Source organism: Vigna unguiculata, chromosome 6 (genome assembly GCF_037176805.1).
Source record: "Vigna unguiculata cultivar grain cowpea cultivar isolate G323 ecotype 2 chromosome 6, ASM3717680v1, whole genome shotgun sequence".
In the NCBI taxonomy this organism is placed as follows: domain Eukaryota; kingdom Viridiplantae; phylum Streptophyta; class Magnoliopsida; order Fabales; family Fabaceae; genus Vigna; species Vigna unguiculata.
Window position 1 is genome coordinate 47486522 of NC_140797.1, and position 21635 is coordinate 47508156.

At 30.2% G+C, this 21635-nt stretch overlaps 3 protein-coding genes, 1 non-coding gene and 1 pseudogene across 9 annotated transcripts; 4 read left to right on the top strand and 1 right to left on the bottom strand.

Annotated features, from left to right (window-relative positions):
- Nucleotides 1-3457: 3457 nt before the first annotated feature.
- On the bottom strand, nt 3458-5416 carry BFN1 (bifunctional nuclease i). The gene is made up of 9 exons (XM_028075735.2): nt 5226-5416; nt 4955-5135; nt 4764-4874; nt 4609-4664; nt 4430-4513; nt 4241-4336; nt 4093-4157; nt 3929-4002; nt 3458-3795 (listed from the first exon to the last, which is right to left on the bottom strand). Exons 1-9 carry the CDS (start codon nt 5409-5411, stop codon nt 3659-3661), a joined length of 990 nt encoding a protein of 329 aa, XP_027931536.2. The 5' UTR covers nt 5412-5416; the 3' UTR covers nt 3458-3658.
- A 615-nt stretch (nt 5417-6031) lies between these two features.
- LOC114189130 (large ribosomal subunit protein uL24z pseudogene) lies at nt 6032-6657 on the top strand (annotated as a pseudogene). The gene has a single exon (XR_014995944.1). The product of XR_014995944.1 is annotated as a large ribosomal subunit protein uL24z pseudogene (transcript).
- Nucleotides 6658-6928: 271 nt separating this feature from the next.
- On the top strand, nt 6929-7009 carry LOC114189316 (small nucleolar RNA R38). The gene has a single exon (XR_003605620.1). It is a non-coding gene; the product is annotated as a small nucleolar RNA R38 (small nucleolar RNA).
- Nucleotides 7010-9200: 2191 nt separating this feature from the next.
- On the top strand, nt 9201-11953 carry LOC114189265 (oxidoreductase, zinc-binding dehydrogenase family protein). Its single transcript, XM_028077996.2, has 6 exons — nt 9201-9528; nt 9597-9776; nt 9958-10039; nt 10220-10327; nt 10444-10602; nt 11633-11953. The coding sequence occupies exons 1-6, from the start codon at nt 9277-9279 to the stop codon at nt 11827-11829; spliced, it is 978 nt and encodes a 325-aa protein (XP_027933797.1). The 5' UTR covers nt 9201-9276; the 3' UTR covers nt 11830-11953.
- Nucleotides 11954-13846: 1893 nt separating this feature from the next.
- On the top strand, nt 13847-17046 carry LOC114189266 (uncharacterized). Of its 5 annotated transcripts, none has more exons than XM_028077999.2 (4): nt 13847-14071; nt 14322-14757; nt 14888-15178; nt 16617-17046. In XM_028077999.2, the coding sequence occupies exons 2-4, from the start codon at nt 14368-14370 to the stop codon at nt 16824-16826; spliced, it is 891 nt and encodes a 296-aa protein (XP_027933800.1). In that variant the 5' UTR covers nt 13847-14071; nt 14322-14367; the 3' UTR covers nt 16827-17046. The 5 variants fall into 5 exon arrangements, with proteins under 5 accessions (XP_027933800.1, XP_027933801.1, XP_027933798.1 ...); XM_028078000.2 differs by having other exon boundaries at nt 13867-14066; XM_028077997.2 differs by having other exon boundaries at nt 13874-14185.
- The last annotated feature ends 4589 nt before the right edge of the window (nt 17047-21635 follow it).

The following is a 21635-nucleotide window of genomic DNA, read 5'->3' on the forward strand; positions in this document are numbered from 1 at the left end:
ATGCGGGCCTTATGTGGGCCGGACCTAAACGAGTCTTGTCGGCCCGCATTGCCATCCCTACTCAAAACCCCTAGGTTAGAGTCCAAGACGTAGTGCAATTTTGGATTCAGTGAATTTAGATTAATAATTTTGAAGACTCAAAATAATATATTTAAAATTTATATATTTAATTATTATCATTAATACAATGCAAATAAAAAAAATAAATAAAGAATTTAGTATAATAACCGTACTTAAAAAAAATAACATATATATGTTTTTCGTTATTTCAATTTTTTTTAACTCATTAATAATTGAATCAAAACTAAATTTTTCAAGTATTTATTTTTCAATGTAAATATAAATATATTCTAAATAATTAATATAAAATATATTAATTTAATTGAACAATATGATCATTTGTATTACGTAAAGATAAAATATTGAATTTTTATTATTTTCATGGACACGAATAGCTTTATCTTTATTGCTTCTATAAAATAAATATATAATTTTGTTTTTCATCAATATATCTATTTTTTTAAGTTTAAGATTAACAAATAATTTATCATAATTTAATTAAAAAATAAAAAATTAAGAGTTACTAAAAGAAAAAGTTAATGACAATCAAGTTTCGATTAAAAGATGGTTATGAAAAAACACATTGTACAATCATTTTTCTCCCATAATCATAAAAAAAAAATGAATATAAGGCTTATGTGATAAAAAATAACATCAACTATTAAACAAATAATTAAATATCAAGTGATATGAGGGGGTTAATTTATTTCTTCATGAATAAAAAAGAACAAATAAAAAATGAAAGCATAATTAATAAGTTTGTATTTAACTATTTTTATTATTTCAAAACAATAAAAAAAAACACACATGAAAGTGTGAAATCATAATAATTTGTGAAATAAAATAAAAATATCTTAATATATATTTTTATTATTTATTATATTTGATTTTAAGTTTTATTATTTATTAACATTAAATATTATGTCTTGTAAAATAAAAAGAAAGATACCTAATTTACCTTTCTATAATTTTTTAATATATATTATAGATATTTTAAAAAATTAAAAATAGTTAATAAATATATAATAGAAAAAAAAAATTGTAAGGGCCATGATCACCCTGTCCCAATGAAACTTTGTCGTTCCTCAGATTATTCATGCCTTTTTAACCCTTTGAGTTTATTTTTTTTAAAAGAATATCAATGTGGAAAATTAGAAAAATATATATGTACTAAAAACTAGTGAGTTTAGTTTTTTTTAATACGTTTTGCTAAGTTTCCAAGATTTGCTCATTTATAATGGATGGATTTGAGAGAAAGTCAATACATGAATCAGAATGATTTGAAAATAAAATTTGTGTTTTCATTTAAAATGATTTCATACGTATGCAATTATACTTTTCCTTTTTCTTTAATTTAAATTTGTTTTCCACTATTTCAAACAATAACATACAAATTTTATTAATAATTTATTATAATAATTAAATTTTTTAATTAAAAAAATATTTACATTTTGTTTTCCATTAATTTTAGCTAAATACATTTTATTTTGTATTCATTTACCAATAAAAACAAAATTGTAATTGTATATTTTAATGCATTAAAACATTTTTTTATTCCTCCTGGCTATCAAATCATTTACAATTTTTATAAACTTTACTTTGTTCATTTACACTATCAAATCTCGTAAAAGAAAAAACACCACTTTATATTTTATTTTCTCTCAAATCATATAAATTTGTTTTATATTTATAATGCTTATCAACACTTTTTTCCCCTTAAACTCATTATTTTGCTTTAGGAAATTACACCATAGCATCGTACTATTTATATTAATTATTTATTAACTTTTGTTTAATTAGGAATTTGATTTTTGAATATAGGTTTATGATTTACATCGGTCACTATATATTTTTTACTCAATTAAACTCAACAATTGTTAAATAGAGTAAATTAAATCACCATTATTGAAAGATGTTATGTGTCAAAAATTAGAAAGTGATATGTCAAACTTCAGAGGATGTTACAGATCTCAACTTAGAGAATAACTTAAATTTTGATATAAAACACTTTGAAATAATATTATTATTAGTTTAACTAGGATGACAATGTAGACAGCCAGATCCATTTAAGTATGTCCCGTACTTGACCCACAATATTTTTAAATATATGAAGCAAATTACTAATTAAATTTATTTTATTTTTTAACAATAAATTTAATGTATGTTCTTTCACAAAAAACGAGTCTTTCAAAATAAATGCAAAAGTCCAAATAAAATATTATCAGAACATAATTCAAAATATGTTGTTTAAAATTATTACATAAATTTTCACATGTATTACAATATAAAATTTCTTCAAAAATATAAAATAATGTTTTCTCCAAATTGTAAATTTGATTACTATTCATTTGCAATTCCTTATCTGGTAATTCATTTACACTATCATTACACTTATAACCAGTAATGAAAATAAAAGTAAGTCTAAAATCAAACACAACAAATATAACTATTAAAAAAAATCATCTTACACAATATTTTCAATCAACTTAACTATTCAATAAATTTATTTAATTTATTTTTAACTTTCCAAAAAGCCTAAGATTTCAAGTAAAATACTATATTAAAGTTTATTCATACTTACTTTGTGATATCTTTCATAAAATACTTTTCAGATCAAAATCTTATATATACATACGTATATATTTATAACATTCTTTTTTTTTTTTCACTTTTCATTTTCTAAGTTTACTCTTAAATATTATTTTAAAAATTAATTATTTTATAATTAGTTTATCTTTAACCATTTTTTTAAACTTTTTATTTTGACCATTATTCTAAATTTTTTTTAACAGTTATTTTATTTAATAACTATTTTAAAATTTTTATTTATATTTTAAAAATAAATATTATTAATTTTATAAAAATTAAAAAAATGTGGGTACACAGACGCGACAATGTATTCGTTAGTATAAATATATATATATATATATATATATACTTTTTTTTCTTTTTCATTTTTAATTTTTAATTTATTCAAGATTATTATCTCAATGATATAATTTAGTTCATTTTTTTTTAAACTTATAAATATATTTATTTTAATGTTATTAATTATAATAATTTTATTTATTTATTTTTAACGTCGGTTAACTAAACTAAATCGAAACTAAATCGAAATTTATTGGATAATTATGACGTGTCTATACTTTTGCGTCCAGTTCGATTTTAACAAGGGAAATAAAATTTAATTGTTATTATTTCTCTTAATTATTGATGCGTTGTTATTAACTTAACATTGTTTTTCAGTAAACTTGTCATTCTACGGCCAATTTATTTTCTCTTATGAAAAAATATATATTTTCTAAATTGTTATTATTATTTTGGATATATATATATATATATATATATATACTTTTTACTTTTTAACTAAAAATAAATTAACAATAACAATAGCCTGTATATGTATGTATGTAAAATTAAATTAATACTTTAGAAAAAATACGGGTCCTTACATCTACAATGGCTGGCACATTCTTCAGTTATTAAAATAGAGGCAGGTCATAGTTAGAAATGCAATGGGCTAATGACTAACAATTCTGATGAAACTAAGCTATTGATGACGTTCCCATTGACAAAGTTTAAACAACTTTTTATGTGTCTATCTTTCAACGTTGCTGCTGTAGGTAAATCCTTCTTCAGAGGCAACAAACACCTTATTTAGAATCATGGCTAATCGAATTCCACCTTGAGCAATTCGTTTCATAACAAATGGCATCCTCGAGTCAAAGTAATCATCTACAAAAACATCACCAGCACAAACTCATCACACAAAATCCTTTAACTTTCTAATGACTTTGCTTGCAGTTTCATGAATTAACTGTTTAGCATCTAACTATTTCCTTAAATAACTGGTTGCTGAAATGTTTACCTGCCAGAGTTGTTCCAGGTTTGACACCTTCGTAACCCCATTTGCAAGCAATTTCTATGCTCTCTTTGGCCCAACTATATGATTCCAAAAATTGAGGACTGTGATTATTAACAGCAAGAGGAAAAGAGAAAGTTGGAGCCGAAGGTGACAGAGAAAGAACTCACTCGTTTACACACTGAGAGATATCATTACAATGTTTCCAAGATGAAATATCATCTACCCAGATTCCCTGCATACAGCACACAAAAATATTTTCTTTTCATTTGAAATCAATCAAAGAATTCACGTGTTTAATCAACAATTTAGTCTTACATTTGTGTAGTTCCTCTGAATGTCTTGGAGAAGGAGGCTCACATCCTTATCATAATAGTCTGCTAGTGCAGTGAGAATAATTTCTCTGTCCCACACCTAGTTACATACAACCAAATCAATAGTTTAATGCATATACAAGTAATTTGTGACTGCATAATGGAGATGAGGTTGAAGTTACATCATACATACATGATGCAGATTAGATTTATGCCTGAACCAGCGTAGTTCTATCGTGTTTCCTCCTTCGTCAGTGGTGAATCCAACATGCATTGGCTTAAAAGACAAGTGCCCAAAAAGCTTGGTTAAAAGGAACAGTAGAACGGTATTTAAGAAACTTCACCAGACTTTGAAAAGCTTGTCACATATACCTGATGAATATCTCCCATGAAGTGTGACAAGAACAACAACGCCTCGGTCATATTATCTGTAAGATACAAAAACTAAAGGCATTGAATGAAACCATCAAGGAGAACATACAAACATTAAGAAAAAAAGTATTTTTTTTCAAAATTTGACTCCTTACATCGGTGATCATCGGATATCCCCTCTTTGTAATGCATGAGTTGAGAAGTGAAATTTTTGACAGCACCAGCAACGCACATATCCTCCACCCCATGGGAATCATGGCAGTCTCCTATGATAACAAACGACAACAAATTATAGCATAATTCAAAGGTTTAATGAGAACATATGACAAGAAGTGTTTAACTTTACTTGAATACTGAAAGGAACAAGCATTATCCGGTGTGTCAATGAAATGAAGAGGACTTGTCCACCTATATTTGTACCAGTGTCTGATTTCGTCAGGCCACACGCAAAGGGCTGATAAGTTACCTTTGGCATAGTCAGGTAGCAAACGGTTCACTGCTTCTGATGCCTCAGCCTCTAAAAGTGCCTATTTATCAAAAACCAAGATTGTGTTGTGGTGTTGGCCAAGTGAGGTGCGTTCTTGTTTAACAGATTGGAATTGAATTTCAAATTTTACCTGTGCAATTTGGCATGTCATGACATGACCCTCTTTGCTCCAGCCAAGGGCACTAGGCACTCCAATCAGAGCTGAACTAAAGAACAAGACAAATCCAAATGGAACAAGAGACACCCACAAACCTCTATGTCTACCCATCTCTTCGCTAAATTCCCAGTTGTGGGCAAATTCTTCATGATGGAACATTATATATATATATAGAGAGAGAGAGATTCATATGATTGTGTTGAAAGAACACCTAACACATAACACGGTTTTTGATTGAGTGCAAGATTCCAATATTTATCTTCAAAGTATGTCCAAGTTGAGTTCTATTGTACAAGCAAGGTGAGGTGTTATATTCAGAGTTTAGAGTTTTTTGCTTATGGCACACTGCTACCCACAAACAATCAGTAACTCGATAGTTGTCACATGGGAAAATCATAAAACTAAACTTTTACAACTTCATTTTAAAAGTGACATTTTCTAATTAGTTTAAAAGTATAGAAAAATAAAAAAATAAAAAATAGAAGATCACTTAAAAAATATCGCATCAAATAAGTTATTAAAATTTAATTATTAAAAAATCATTTTCTTTTTCATATAACGATATAGAGCACGTGCTTCGGTTTTTATTATTAAATTTTATTAATAGAATACAATAACAAAGTGTGATGCACTGATAAAGGGTATTTCAGTATTTTTAAACGATTGAGGGGGTGCAGGAACTTAATAAGCCCAGGGTCCATTGTAGAATAGAAAGGCCCAGTAACCCACTTGAAAGAATTAAAACCCTAGGCCAATCCATATGTACATTCAATAAATAGGAGATAGACAGAGAAACCCTAGAAAGCCGCGGCAAGAGGGTGTGTGTGAGAGAGAGAGGGAGAGCTAGAGACGATGAAGTTCAACCCAAGAGTATCGAGCAGCCGCCGCAAGAGCCGGAAGGCTCACTTCACCGCGCCGTCTAGCGTGCGGCGGGTGTTGATGAGCGCTCCTCTCTCGGCGGAGCTCCGGTCCAAGTACAACGTTCGCTCGATTCCGGTGAGGAAAGAGGACGAGGTGCAGGTCGTTCGTGGAACGTACAAGGGGCGCGAGGGGAAGGTGACTCAGGTGTACCGTCGCAAGTGGGTCATTCACATCGAGCGCATCACTCGTGAGAAGGTTAACGGGTCCACCGTCAACGTAGGAATCCACCCTTCCAAGGTTGTGGTGACGAAGCTGAAACTGGACAAGGATCGCAAGGCCATTCTCGATCGCAAGGCGAAGGGTCGCGCGTCCGCTGATAAGGAGAAGGGCACCAAGTTCGCACCCGAAGACATCATGCAAACCGTCGATTAATCTCTTTATCATATAAACCAGTGTTTTGTAGCGTTTCTCTATCTTAAATATTCATTATCCTTTTTGAAAGTTTTTGTTTTCTTAAGTTAATCAAACCATATTTATCCTTTTATGTTCTACGCGCTTAATAGCTCCTGCCCATTTCTATCAGTATGTTATTTTTGCTTGAATTTCCGTTTTATTCTACTCTGAATTTTAACATGCCTGTTAACAGATGTAGTTATATCTCGAAACTATCTATTGTGCATCTGTGTTGTTAACGTAGTTAGAATATCCAATTGTATCATTTCTGGGATTGTTATTCATATTTGGATGTAGTACACAGTTTGCTTCAAAATGTGATTGTGATTTGAATTTGTTGTTTTAATGGTTTGTTTATACGGTGCTGTGGATGATGAGATATTTAATTTACAGTTATCCCTGTCTGATGTAGCAGGTGATGAAGTTTTGTAATCTGACCAGCACTGTTAGGTTAAATGTTTAGTTATAACAATTTGGGTAGTGGGCTTTGATGAATATGTCCTTTGTTTGAATTAAGGTGTGCACTTCTGCTTATGAATGAACGATGAAGATGAATATGTACTGTCAATTTGTCATTTATTTATAAAATTAAACCTTGTTATAAAACTGAATATTGGGAAGTCTTATATTGGGTGTTAGTTCAAGGTATTGACTTGGGATCAATCCTCCTACTCCCTTGTGTTAGTGAAATCTTGTTTGATGTGCTATTTGTGTTGAAGTTTTGTTTGTAAGTTGTACTAGGGAATTAGGTATGATTGATTCTATTAATTCAGTGTTGACAAATGTCGTTGCTATGTATCCTTACCTTTATATTTTAGCTTTGTCTGATATGAAGACGTTGATATTAGGCTCTAGAGTTTTACATGATTTGATCACATGAATGGCAAGTGAAGTGATCAAACTTTCATATTGTGTGATATTGATTATTTTTTCTCCCCGTGTTACAGTAAAATATGAATGTATTCAGTGGGGTTGAAACTCCTTGATATAACATACTCCGTTATGCCATAAACACCTGCTAAAATGTGCAAAAATAACTTATTTATGATTCTCCAAATTGTCAATTCCGAATTTATGTTTCTCAGAACATTCATTCAAATATATCTGAGTAATTGACCCCATGTATCATTTTTGTATTGAATTATTATTGTTTTGAAATATATTTTTCGAAGTGGAGTGATGCTTTTATACCTCAAGTTTTACTTAAGCAATGTAGTTAGTAATTTTGTTATCTATAAAATGTGTTTTGGATGAAGTGAGGGATTGTTTATATGCTTTGTTTATTGGTATAAGACGCATTGGAAAATAATTTAATAAACAAATTTCATTGTCATCAGTTGTTAGTTACTTTCAAAATTGTTTAACTTTAGAGTATGCATTTTTAATTTAAACCTTATGTCAATCAAGTTTCTTACTATAGGCCAGTGTCAATTGTCATCTGTTCTTAGTAAACTATTGGCATCGTTTTGGAGGATTAGGATAGTTATTATACGACCAACTAATAAACATATTTTTCCTAATTTTGTACGTATGGATTGCTATAGCTTGAAATTTATAGTGGTAATTGGTTGACACATTTTTGTAAAGATATTATTGAAGTTCTACAGTCGTGTCTGTTTGTAATGAAGGCGAATGCTCTTAAATCTGTATAAATTAATTAATATTGATATTTTTGTTTGAATGAGTATTGAATGTCGTGTTTATACATTTCTTGTAATTTTACATACAGTATTTGTTGTGACTGTCCACTAATTTCAACTAGTGGCGTGTAATCTTCTTGCTGTAAAAGGCAAATTATTCACATTGATACCGTAATAATAAGAGTTCGGTGTAGAGAATCCTTGTGTGGAATACGTAAATAAATATTATAAAAATAAATTAAATAATAAATTAAAGAATAATTTAGTCCTTAATTTTTTGAAATATATCGATTTAATTATTTTTATTAGATTTTGTTAAGTTTATTTGATATTTCACAATTATATTTAACTTAACATTATAAATAATATAATTGGTACGTATTTCGAAATATGTATGTATTGTGAATAATAATTGACTAAATTTGATTAATCAGATGAATGATTAAATTGATCTATAGTTAATTTTGAAATGTACTAATTTTAAAATTTACTGAAAGATCCTAAATTAAACCGTAACTGAGAGGTAAAATTATTGGAATTGATACTATAATTTGAAATTGTGTAGGGAATTTTCGTTGTTCTCTCCAACTGTGTATAATTTTTCTTGAGATGGACCCATTTATATGGTAGAGGCATATATCATCATCTATCCGTAACACTTTTGAAGAATTTTTATTATAAAAAATTCGAATAGTAACATTTACATTTATCCAATTAAATCTATGTCCAATCTATTTTGATGAAGGCATATTATGATCTCTCAGGTTATCTATATACTCAACACTTAGTAGTAATTTTGGTTAGGGTTTTAAATATTTAGAAATCCGGATTTGTTCCCATAATTTAAAATTTATCGTTGGGTAAAACTTTTGGTGGGAAAACAATGCTACAATTAGCAGATGTTATTAGTATATGTTATGATACGAAGAAGGAAAATGATTTTTGAAAACTAAAATTGACAACTTAGGTGTATTTATAATTTTTGTGCAATTTTAAATGTAGTATAATAAATCGTGAGTAAGGAAGCAGAGGGTTTTGTCTAAAAAAGCGTGCAGACGGAAGGGAAGAAGATGAAGGCCATAGTGATTACGAGTCCGGGAGGTCCTGAAGTGCTGCAGCTTCAAGAAGTTGAAGATCCCCAACTCCGAGATGACGAGGTTCTCATCGGAGTCCACGCTACTGCCCTTAACAGAGCCGATACCCTCCAGAGGAAGGGCTTCCACCCTCCCCCTAAGGGTGCTAGTCCCTACCTGGGTCTTGAATGTTCCGGAACAGTCCTATCCATCGGTAAAAACGTTTCCAAGTGGAAAATCGGCGATCAGGTATTCCTAACCTAATTCCCTTTTCCTCTGTCACTGTTTCACTGTCACTAACTATTATTAATTCACAGGTCTGTGCTCTTCTCGCCGGAGGAGGTTATGCCGAGAAAGTTGCTGTTCCCTCCGGGCAAGTGCTTCCGATTCCACCAGGTGTTTCCCTCACGGATGCAGCTAGTTTTCCTGAGGTTGCATGCACTGTGTGGTCTACTATTTTCATGACGAGTCGTTTATCTCAAGGGGAAACCCTGTTGGTATTTCATCATACCCTTAATTCTATATTATTATTATTATTATTATTGTTATTATCATCATTATATCTCCCTGACCACGCAAGGATTTTCACTGGATTTTACCTAAAAAATGTATGATGACTCTAATTTGCTAACTTATTAAGTGTTATGTTAACTTTAATCTATTTTATCTCACTCTCAGATTCATGGAGGTTCTAGTGGGATTGGTACATTTGCAATTCAGATAGCTAAGTATCGAGGGGCAAGAGTATATGTCACTGCAGGTTCGGTACCGATTTATTCCGTTATTCAAAATAGTCACTTTCCAATGTATTCAAAATATGGAGAACTGAAGATTAGCTGTCTGTCCGACATATTGTTTAGTGAAACTGCTCCTTCTGGTTTATTTAAATTCCAAGCAATGTTTCCCGAAATATTATTCTAGATTAGATATTGCTTGACAGGGAGTGAGGAGAAGCTAGCTTTTTGCAAGAGTATTGGAGCTGATGTGGCTATCAATTACAAAACAGAAGACTTTGTTGCGAGGGTAAAGGAGGAAACTGGTGGACAAGGTAGAATCTCTTTCTTGCATTATGTGATTTTCCTGGATTTATGTAGTCGTACCTCTAATGTTTATGTTTTTACATGTTCTATAGAGAAGCATGACTGTAGTTGTGTGTGGTTGCAGGTGTTGATGTCATTCTCGATTGTATGGGAGCATCCTACTATCAAAGAAATATTGATAGCTTGAATTTGGATGGAAGGCTTTTTATTATTGGCTTTCAAGGTGGAGTTACTACTGAAGTAGATTTCCGCCCTTTACTTGCTAAGCGTCTCACAGTACAAGGTATTGCAAACTTGGGAATACACCCTTTTTAAATATATTATATTGCTCAAATTCAGCTTTTAATGTAAACATTTGTTTGTGCAAGAATAACATGTTAAGAATCTAAGAATGAATTGAAATTTCATATTGAGCAGAATTGACAAATTGAGTACCGTGAGGAAAAAATATCCACAAACTCATAATCTTAAGATTTTGGATTAGAGGTGGTGTTATGATATCTTGTATGATTACTCACAATTTGTTGGTAGTGGATCTCTAATTTATCTTCCTAGAAGGATTTCAACTGTTTTAGAATCCAAGTATGAGTTAAAAGACTCACATTGAGTGGAAATACGAAAGTTGAGTAATAAATAAGGTAAAATGATCTACAAACACACAACCTTAGGTTTTTGATTGAAAGTAGTGTCATATCTCTTGTATGACAACTGATATCTCATTGGTGGTGAATTTCTCTAATCTATCCTCTTAGAAAGATCCCAACATAACAGTCTCTGAATAATTACAGAAGTGCAAAACAATTTATGAAATTCTAAATTTTGGGTAGTGGGGAGAATAATGAGGAAATGAAAATAGTGTTAACTTTCTTAATTTCCAATGAGACTTCTTACAAATTTTGTTTGTGCTTCTCGTGCATTCTTACTACTATATACTGTTCTGCATTTCTGTGTAGGAGCTTCTTCAAGTTTTTAATTTTTGACTTGTTTGTATGAATGCGGTTACTTTCCATCTATAGTTACGTGCATCAAGAATAGGCACCCCTTTTGAATCTCCACTTCTTTTTATCTTCTTGAAAATGAGTTTTGTATGTCGAAGCATTGAGCTATTTTTGGAAACTCATTAGGATACATACGTTAAATGGAAAACTAACAAAGGTGTTACTTTTATGAACCTACGTTAGCCTTTCAACTATGTTAACAGAAACATACGCTTGACAGCAAACTTTTTCATTATTTGAACGTGAGCTCTTTTTTGTGGTGTGATACGATCTAACTTGGTAATTTTATATTTGTGCATCTCATATGCATTGTAGCGGCTGGCTTGCGTAATAGAAGTCTCGAAAATAAAGCCGTGATTATTAGCGAAGTGGAGAAGAACGTTTGGCCTGCCATTGCCGAAGGAAAGGTTAAGCCTGTGGTCTACAAATCTTTCCCTCTTGCGGAGGCTGCTGAAGCTCATCTGCTTATGGAAAGCAGCGAGCATATTGGGAAGATATTGCTTGTGCCATGATCGTTGTCATAAATAATGTAGTTCATGTTATATATTTGAATCCTATGTTTGGACTTTTTTGTGATGATCTCAGGTTTCTAATAAGTATTTGAATTTCTTATCATGTATGAAGTTCATTTTGATACGTGGAGCGTTCCAAATACTTTGAAGTTAATCCCTGCATGTTCATTCTACAAATGTCTGCCAAACCATAACGAAGAAAAACAAGTAATTCGATGTGATTACATATTGTTTGTGTTTATAGGATTCATGCTACTTCACAATCTCGAAGCTTTTCGGCCTTCCATCACAGTCTGAATTAAAACTCCAGTTGGTAGAGCCATAGTTTTTCCAGAAAGGCTTCATACATACTCTTCTCTCAAGCATGTGTTGACATATTTCAGATCATTCGTAACATTCCATTTCATACCAGTTTTCCACCACAGCCAAACAGCTGAATAACAGAGTGAAGATGTGCGGGGGTGGAACAAATTCATCACTCCATATGATGAAAAATTCCAGATTAGTTTACTTTTTGCATTTCTTTTATTAAGCTCGATCCAACCTAATTTCAAATATTTTTTATTCTTTTAAAACGGACTATCTTATTTAATATTCTAAAAATATATCTTTAGTTAACAAAATAATAAAATTAAGTATTAATATTAAAATTTAATAATTTTGGGGTATTTTCTTAAATTCAATTTATCGATGTGAGTAAAATTTAATCTAATAAAGAAAATTCAATCTATAGATTAGGTTGCATTATTAGATTATCCAACTACCTCTACCAATAGTGTACTAGAAAAAATTTATGGTACATACATATTTAGTTTTATTTCATTTTCTATAAATTAAGAAAATAAATATTAAATAAAAGGAAATAAGCTTTACTAATTTTTATTGTATTAGATCTTTTTTATGAATATCATATTTCTCCTTATTTCATATCTTGATAGTTTATTGAATATAATCTAGGTTAAAATACTCATTTGGTCCATGTTTTTGTTGGAAAATTTCAAATAGGTCCTAAGATTTTTTTTAGTCTCAATTAGGTCCATATTTTTGAAAATGTGTAACAATTAGGCTCATTCCGTTAGTATAGAGTTAACAGTGTTAAAGATGTGCCACGTGTCAGCTCCACATTTTTTTGAATTTTTTGGAATTTTTTTAAAATTTTTTTAATTTTTTTTTTAATTTTTTGAATTTTTTTTTGAAAATTATTCATGCCACATGTCATGTCAGTATTGTGCCACGTGTCAAGTCAATAAGGTGACACGTGTCAAATCATTGTCTGAGGTCCATATATTTGTTATTTTTATTACATTTCAGTCCATTTCTTTAAAATTTTTTAAATATATTTATTTTAACTTTTTACAAAATTGTTTTAAAATTTTATATTTAAATTTATAAAATTGTTAATTTTAAACCAACTCTAACATTTGTATATAAATTATTTAAAACAATTTTGTAACAAGTTAAAATAAATATTTTAAAATTTTAAAACAAAATATAAAATAAACTTAATATTATTAAAATGTTTAATAAAAATATCATTATAAAATTTATATAAAAGTTAAATTTGATCTCAATTTGGAAATGATGAAATTGAAAATTAAAAAAAAATGGACTGAAATATAATTAAAATAACAAATATATGGACCAAATTGAGATTCAAACAATAACTTGACACGTGTCACCTTACTAACTTGACACGTGGCACAATATTGATGTGACACGTGACATGAATAATTTAAAAAAAAAATTAAAAAATTCAAAAAAATGTGGAACTGACACGTGACACATCTTTAACGCTGTTAACTCTATTCTAAAGGAATGAACCTAATTGTTACACATTTTCAAAAATATGGACCTAATTGAGACTAAAAAAAATCTTAGGACCTATTTGAGATTTTTCAACAAAAACATGGACGAAGAGAGTATTTTAACCTATAATCTATTGAAGTAATAGTTCAATAAAATTGAATCCACAATCAAAGAAAGAAAAGAAAATTCTCAATATAAAATCAAAATATTTAAACTTCAAAATGTCATATTCCAATTGAATTTCTGGTTCCGTCGTCCCGTTTGACGATGAATTGCCCTAAGAACTAATAAGCGCACGCCATGGCTGACACACTGTGACACGATACAATAAACAATATGATACTTGCTGCCACGTGTCTCAATCATTGATTTATACTATCGGAAACCCTTCCTTTCATCGCCTCAGCTGCCAATTTTCTGAATCGCGTTAAGTAAGGTGCTTTTCGTGCTTTCTCTTATCAAGTTTGCTTTATAGCTGTTCGCTGAACCTGAAACACGTCCTTCAGAAAGCGAAGTGGTCTTTGTTTAGGTGAATTTCGAGAGGAATTAGGTTGTTATGCTATGAAGCATGTTTTGGTCTTGCTGCGAATTACAGTGACCTTTTATTATAATGAATTTAACTTAATTTTAGTTTTCTCTTTGAGGGTATTGTTTGATCCTTTAGTTTTCCAAATTTCCTTTTGCAGGTTCTGAAATTATTAGGCTTTCATCTCAGACAGAGTGTTGTGAAAAATGATAGATCTAAGCACACTCAATCCCGCACAGATTACCGTGCTGGGATCCGCGTTTTGTGTTATGCTTTCCATGCATTTCACGTCGCAGTTATTGTCTCAGCATCTCTTCTATTGGAAGAATCCAAAAGAGCAAAAGGCTATTATCATCATCATTCTTATGGCTCCCCTTTATGCAACTGTCTCCTTTGTGGGTCTCTTGGATATTAGAGGAAGCAAAGAGTTTTTCACCTTTTTGGAGTCAGTCAAAGAATGTTATGAAGCTTTGGTCATTGCCAAGTTTTTGGCTTTGATGTATAGTTACTTGAACATATCAATCAGTGGAAACACTGTGCCCGATGAAATTAAAGGCAGGGAAATTCACCACTCTTTTCCCATGACACTTTTTCAGGTATGGCTGCTTAGAACTGTGCTAAACTTTTGGGGAGAATGGATTTTTTCTTCTTAAAAGAAATTTACATTTTTTATATAACGTTAATGATGTCACGGTATTCATAATTGTGTAAATTGAACTTTTGCAGCCACGTATTGTTCACCTGAACTACCGTAATTTGAAGCTTCTAAAATATTGGACATGGCAATTTGTTGTTATCCGTCCAGTATGTTCCATTCTGATGATAGCATTACAGTTACTTGGGCTGTATCCAACTTGGTTGAGCTGGACATTCACCGCCATCCTCAACGTATCTGTGTCGTTAGCTTTGTATTCTCTGGTGGTCTTTTACCATGTGTTTGCTAAAGAACTGGCACCACACACGCCTCTAGCGAAATTCTTGTGTATCAAAGGAATTGTTTTCTTCTGCTTTTGGCAGGTAAACTCCTTACCCTTTCTATATTCATAAGAAAAGCTGAGTTAAACGACCACCTAAAGAAGATTTCGATCCAAAAATAGCAGCAGAAAGCCACAGACCTCTCCCTGTTAGAGGAATGTAGATACAATTTTTGAACTGCAAAACTTGCTGAACTTATAATGCTGGTTGGTATGGTCTTTTCTTTACATACAGAAAAAAAAAAACTAAAAAACCTGTGTTTACATGTAGAATAGATACAAACAATTAGGCTAGTTAGTGATTCTCAACCCTCTTATCTTTTTTTATTTTATTTTTTTTTCTACAAAACGATTTTGCTTATTACTTATTTATTTTGCTGTAGTCATCAAGAGAAAAACTCAATGTAGCAAAAATGAGTATGTTGGCAAGACAGTTTTAGGGATAAATGCATTAGAGAAAATATGGAGGTGGCAACTATTGTAGAAAACATGGTAGAACCTTTGGTGGTTCAGGCATGTGAAACCTTATAGAAGCCTACGTGAGGAGGGTAGACCAAATGGAAAGGTAATCCAGTCACTAGAAGAGGACTAAGAAAAACTATAGGCACGATTTACATCAGAACATTCTGGTGGGTTTTGATCCATGTAACTGATCTCACTTAGTGGGTAGTCAGTTTTATTGTTGTTGCTATTAAACACTTTATCAGGTTGGATTTTATTATTTGTGCATCTTAAGTTCCTATTGTGTTTTTAGTTTTAGGAGTGTTTATGTAAATACTTTACCGTTGAAGAAGGCAAGTCATTCACTGATAAAGTCAATTTGTATGGTCTAAACTCTGAAGACAATTATGATGGCCCGGCATCCTATTAGTAAATCTCTTTAATAAATCTTCAAGACCTTCTGAGTATTAGCCCAGGAGTGGTCCTTGTTCATGTACAGATCTGTGTAATAAACGAATAATTGTATCCCTAGTCTAAAATGTGCAACTTAGGAATTAGAGAAAATCAACATTAAGTTTTTGTTATAAATGGGAAAATCATCCCATATTCGTCCCTGTATTTATTGGGAAAGAGCACCAATCTGAAATCAATGAGACAATTTAACAGAGGTTGTTTGCTACTTGCGTCAAATCTAAACTAAAGACTAACATTTTTCCAAATTACTCAAGATTTGAAACTTTGTTAGAAATTAATTCTCTTTAAATTCTGCCCCAAATTTTGAATGATGAATTACTTTTAGATTTTGTTGTTCATTGCTCAGTATCATATCAGTTCCATTATGAAGAATTCCCCAACTGATGGGTCATTCCATTCCATTTACAACTTTTTGTGCTTCTATTTGCTTGATCCATCCATTTGTCTCTTACATTTATCTTCATTTCTTTGTCTAGCCTTATATTTTTCTATTAGCTTCATATATAATTGCATCATCATCAAGGGCTGTTTTTTTGATAATAATGAACTCTCTTTGCCACGCGCAGGGAATGTTGCTGGACCTTTTAGCAAAATTTGGCGTCATTCAATCTCGTCATTTGCGGTTAGATGTGGAGCACATTGAGGAAGCAATGCAGAATATTTTGGTATGTGTAGAGATGGTTATCTTTTCTGTTCTGCAACAGTATGCTTATCATCCTGCACCATATAGTGGAGAAGTTGAGAAGATGCTTAGACAAAACAAGAAAAATGACTAAATATGATAAGCTAAAAAACCCAGTCTACAGAGATGTATTTAAGAGTTCTTCATTGTGGCGCTAGAAACATGAAAACATTTATGCCAAGTGGATTTGTTATTTTTTAATGTTAGTTTACTGTACAAGGCTGCCCATCCACCACCTGTGTAATGTTTTCCTTTTAGTTGTAATTTCCCAGCCATACTAAAAAAGATTTAATTTTTATTATCATTATTCGCTATCTTGATCAAGATGATATATATTTCTGATTACTGTATTACAGTCAGAGATACTTCCATGGTCTGGATCGAGGGAATAGCTGATCAATACATTAACAGAAACTTGAATTATTTTTCCTTAGTCACATTGATAAAGCCAAAAAGGCCTTTCTGGACTTAAAAACTGAAGCTTTCTTCTTTAATCTCAGTTAATTTTACAGTCAACGCTCTCCCACTGTTTGGTTTTCTTTGATGGTCAAGATTCTTGGAAAAGATGCAGTTTTTGGTCAAAGGCAACTTTGTTGCGGGGACTTCTATTGCTATGCATGTTTTTTCTTCCCGCAATCAATTTTCTGTCGCTGGAAACGTTTACACAGGAATAAGTGCATTGAAAAACTGGAAAATTTCATCTTTAGAAGCTAACTCGACTAATCCGTACTTTTCGTAAATTATTCTATGGTTTGGCTTCATCACGATCATCAACTTCCTAGTATCAAATTGGAATCGGTCTTGTTATTTTAACCCAGTTTGTTTATTTTTCTTATGTAAAATGTTTTTGATTGAAACTGATTCATAGTGTAAAGTAGATCAACGTTTTTTAATCTGAAAACAGAACTACAAAATCCCTCTAATTCTTCTCTCTTCATAAATGAAAAATGCAGCTTTTGAAGAATAAGCTAATATACACGATGCAAAAGTCATTTCTTACCTGAAAAACTCTCGCACAATACGGTCACGCTCACTCAGAACCCAGCTCTTGAAAAGGATAATTTGATTCAACGTTTAAATTCTATCTAGACTCCTAGGTCAATATGTCCAGTGCTGAACTTGTATATTATAAATTTAATTTTTCTGTAGGTTTTTCGAAATTCTTACTATCTTTCATTGATAAGGCGCGGATCGTCTTTTATATTGATAATTTTTAATATATCTAAAAAACTATTTCCAATTTAAAGTTCAAAATAATAAAATTTATATTAAAATATCATCTAACTTTGTTTGAAAAGAATAAAATAGTAGTACCAGTGTCATATTCAGTTATAAAATTCATTAAGAAATGGATTTTTTTAAAGGAATATCAAGATATTGTAGAAAAAAAAATGAAGATATAGAATTTAATTAAACCTGAGCTGTAGCTTTCTAAGCCAAACATTTGGGCCTTTCCTGAAGCATGGACGGTGCATAAGATTACAGAAAAAACGTACCCATATTCTACGCTCTTGACTCCTACCGTTACTCTCACATACCTTAACTTCTTCACCAAACAATCTTCTTCACTTTTCTGCAGTTATCATCATCTGTTTTGAAATCACCATAATTACTTTGTCTTTGAACCAAACACTCTTTATTTAATGATTTTGGATGATGATATGATATACGATATTAGACTTCAGAATCCCTTGAATGAGGGTATGATGTAATTTCTGATCTGAAGGTTACCAACTGCCATTAATCTATCGACCACCTCAGACTGTTAAATAATCATAAGGGGCCACACATTATCCAAAATCATGCACTTCCATACGTTTCCCTATTGACTATTTCAGTTTTCTCATTTTCAAAACTGCACTTTCTTCCCTTTTTTTTTAATCTTTATCCTTTTCTGTATGGTCGAATGACATATTATATCCAAACCTATGTTCTTCACTCAGACATTACCTAGAATTTGCCAGACAAAGTGAAAAGCCGAGGTTGTTTGCCGACACATAATATATTCATAAACTTCACCAATTTCACACCAAATCACTTCTGCTTTGCCAAATCATGACACGTACCTTCTAAAATCTTTTCAATACATTTTTCATATGAAAAACCTTATATATATCTCATGAAGATCAACAACACAATTTCACAATTTAAAAATGCTTGCAAAAACTTTACATTCTTGCGTAATTCACGATGAACGGTGGTTTGCGTATGTAATCTAAAGAAGACCTAAATTGAACCTGCTCCGATCTTGTTGAATTTTACCGAAAAGAGAATGATTTTTACGTTGGGATTTCCATCCTACAAAAATACGAAAAAAGAAGATAATTTCAATATTAAATAATAGTGTATTATCACATCGACGATGAAAAGGCTATCTTCTTGAAAACCACCTTTACCTAGCTTCTGAACATCACACATAAGTTTTTGTCTGGACTTTCACGGAATTGCAAGGCAATTTCGTTCTTGAAACCAAACAAGATGAGAAGTCAATTTTATGGATGAATTAAAGAAATTAATGGATGAGGTAATTTTATTGAACCGACCACTTTATCCATTAACAGGGTGGAGTTGAGAGTTGTGCCTTTGGGAATGGGTAACTGTTCATCTGAGTGTAGCAAAACAACAAGATGAGGATCCGAATCCAGAAACTCCTAAAATTACGGTTTGAAATGTCCAAATAAACAACTTTCATTGTCGTTATCAATCGGTTAAATTGTCTTTTTCTCGGAGATATTATAGTGGATTAACCTTAAAAACAACATAATTTTTTAATCCTCTTCTCTGGGAATTTATGACCTCACCACACTTTTCTTTCTCTTGTTCATTTTCTGTTTATTTTCAAGATGACCCACCTCTGTGAGCCACATGCACCCATGACTAAGATAGTCACCTAATAATGTGATATCATATTAGACCAAAACAAAAGGGGAAACAGAAAAACAATATTCTATATGTACCAAACAACATCTTGCTTGCCCTAGCTTATTTCATTTGCATGAAAACTGTACACCTAGGACAATTTTTTTAAATAAATGGCAGGTAGTATCCTTCAAATTTTAGATGGAAAATTTAAAAATATCATTATATTTTGACTAATGAACATGGTTGATGTGTTTCAAAATTTTATCTCGACTAATCGGACTTGTTGGATTTGATAAAGAAAAAAAAAGTATTTTCATCAAACTTAGATAATGGACAAACGATTTAATCTTAAAACTAAAGAAAAATATCATCTTGTTTTACTGAATTGAAAAACTCCAATAGTATAATATTTAATACATTTTAACCTGAATTGAAAAAGAAGATTATTTATTAATTCTTTCATTAGTGTTGTTAAATACTTATTAATAACTAGAGATAGCAAATAAACCCGTGCCCGTGGGTATCACCCGAACCCGTCCCCGTTTTGACGGGAAATCCCCGCTTTGACTGGGTATGGGTATGGGTAATACCCGAAATTTTCAACTGGAAATGGAGATATATATATACCCGCCCAAATACCCGTCCCCGCTTAAATTACTAAACTATTTATAATTTATTAAATAATCTAAAAAATATATATAAATAAATAATATATTTACACATAAAATATAATATAATATAATATAATATAATATAATATAGTATATATACATATAAATAAAATATACTTTTATATATATATATATATATATATATTTACACATATACATGTAATATAATATAATATAATATAATATACATATAATATACATATAATATATATACATAATAATATAATATAATATATATAATATATACGTATAAAACAAATTAATCATTTAACTAGTGAGATCTTTTATAAACAAATTTATAACATTACAAATTTATAAAAATTTAAAAGAAATATATATATATATATATATATATATATATATATATAAATATAAGCATAAAATATCTACGCATATACATATAATATATATACATAATAATATAATATATATTATTATATTTATATTATTATATAATATAATATAATATATACTTAAAATAAATATATATCTATAAAAATATATATATATATATATATATATATATATAAACATAAGATATCCACACATATAATATATATACATAGTAATAATAATATAATATATAATATAATATAATATATATAAATAATTATATATATATATATATATATATATATATATATATATATATATATATATATATATAAACATAAGATATTCACACATATAATATATATATATATATAGTAATATAATATATAATATATATATATATATATATATATATATATATATATATATATATATATATATATATATATATATATATATAACATATTTCTCATTCTCTTTGTTTTTTGTTATACACTTTGTTTACTCTCTCAATTGTCTGGTTTGTTTTTCAAGATTTAATTTTGAAGGTAATTTTTCTTCTTCTTATTACATAATTTTTACTCTCTGTACATGGTTATGTTCAAATAGGTGTTCCTCAATTTCATTCTATGAAATAATTTTTAGGTTACACATGTGATTTTTAAATTTTTTTTATAAAAAATATTTAATTGATATATGGAACAATAAAAAAATGGGTATGGATATGGGTATAAGAAAATACCCGTTACCCAGTGGGGATGGGGATGGGTCAAAAGTTGTATACCCGTTGGGTTTGGGGATGGGGATGGGGATGAATTTTTATTATGGGGATGGGATCATGATACTCGTACCCGAGCCCGCCCCGTTGCCATCCCTATTAATAACCCCTAATTTTTTTATAAAAAGAACACCTTAATATTTTTTACTGAACTAATATAGTTTTTCATATTTTTAAATTTATTTAATTTTTTATTTTTCATATTTACTTTTTTTTTATTAATAACCCCTAATTTTGTTATAAATTTTTTCATATTTTT

Excerpts from the sequence above, each read along its gene's own strand:
- BFN1 (XM_028075735.2), bottom strand. The coding sequence starts at position 5,411 with ATGTTCCATCATGAAGAATTTGCCCACAACTGGGAATTTAGCGAAGAG. Across the intron at positions 4,514-4,608 it reads TCATGGGAGATATTCATCAG|CCAATGCATGTTGGATTCAC; the intron begins GTATATGTGACA and ends TTGTCTTTTAAG. Across the intron at positions 3,796-3,928 it reads ACCTGGAACAACTCTGGCAG|ATGATTACTTTGACTCGAGG; the intron begins GTAAACATTTCA and ends ATGTTTTTGTAG.
- LOC114189265 (XM_028077996.2), top strand. The coding sequence starts at position 9,277 with ATGAAGGCCATAGTGATTACGAGTCCGGGAGGTCCTGAAGTGCTGCAG. Across the intron at positions 10,040-10,219 it reads AAGAGTATATGTCACTGCAG|GGAGTGAGGAGAAGCTAGCT; the intron begins GTTCGGTACCGA and ends ATTGCTTGACAG. Across the intron at positions 10,328-10,443 it reads GGAGGAAACTGGTGGACAAG|GTGTTGATGTCATTCTCGAT; the intron begins GTAGAATCTCTT and ends GTGTGGTTGCAG.
- LOC114189266 (XM_028077999.2), top strand. The coding sequence starts at position 14,368 with ATGATAGATCTAAGCACACTCAATCCCGCACAGATTACCGTGCTGGGA. Across the intron at positions 14,758-14,887 it reads TTCCCATGACACTTTTTCAG|CCACGTATTGTTCACCTGAA; the intron begins GTATGGCTGCTT and ends GAACTTTTGCAG. Across the intron at positions 15,179-16,616 it reads TTTTCTTCTGCTTTTGGCAG|GGAATGTTGCTGGACCTTTT; the intron begins GTAAACTCCTTA and ends TGCCACGCGCAG.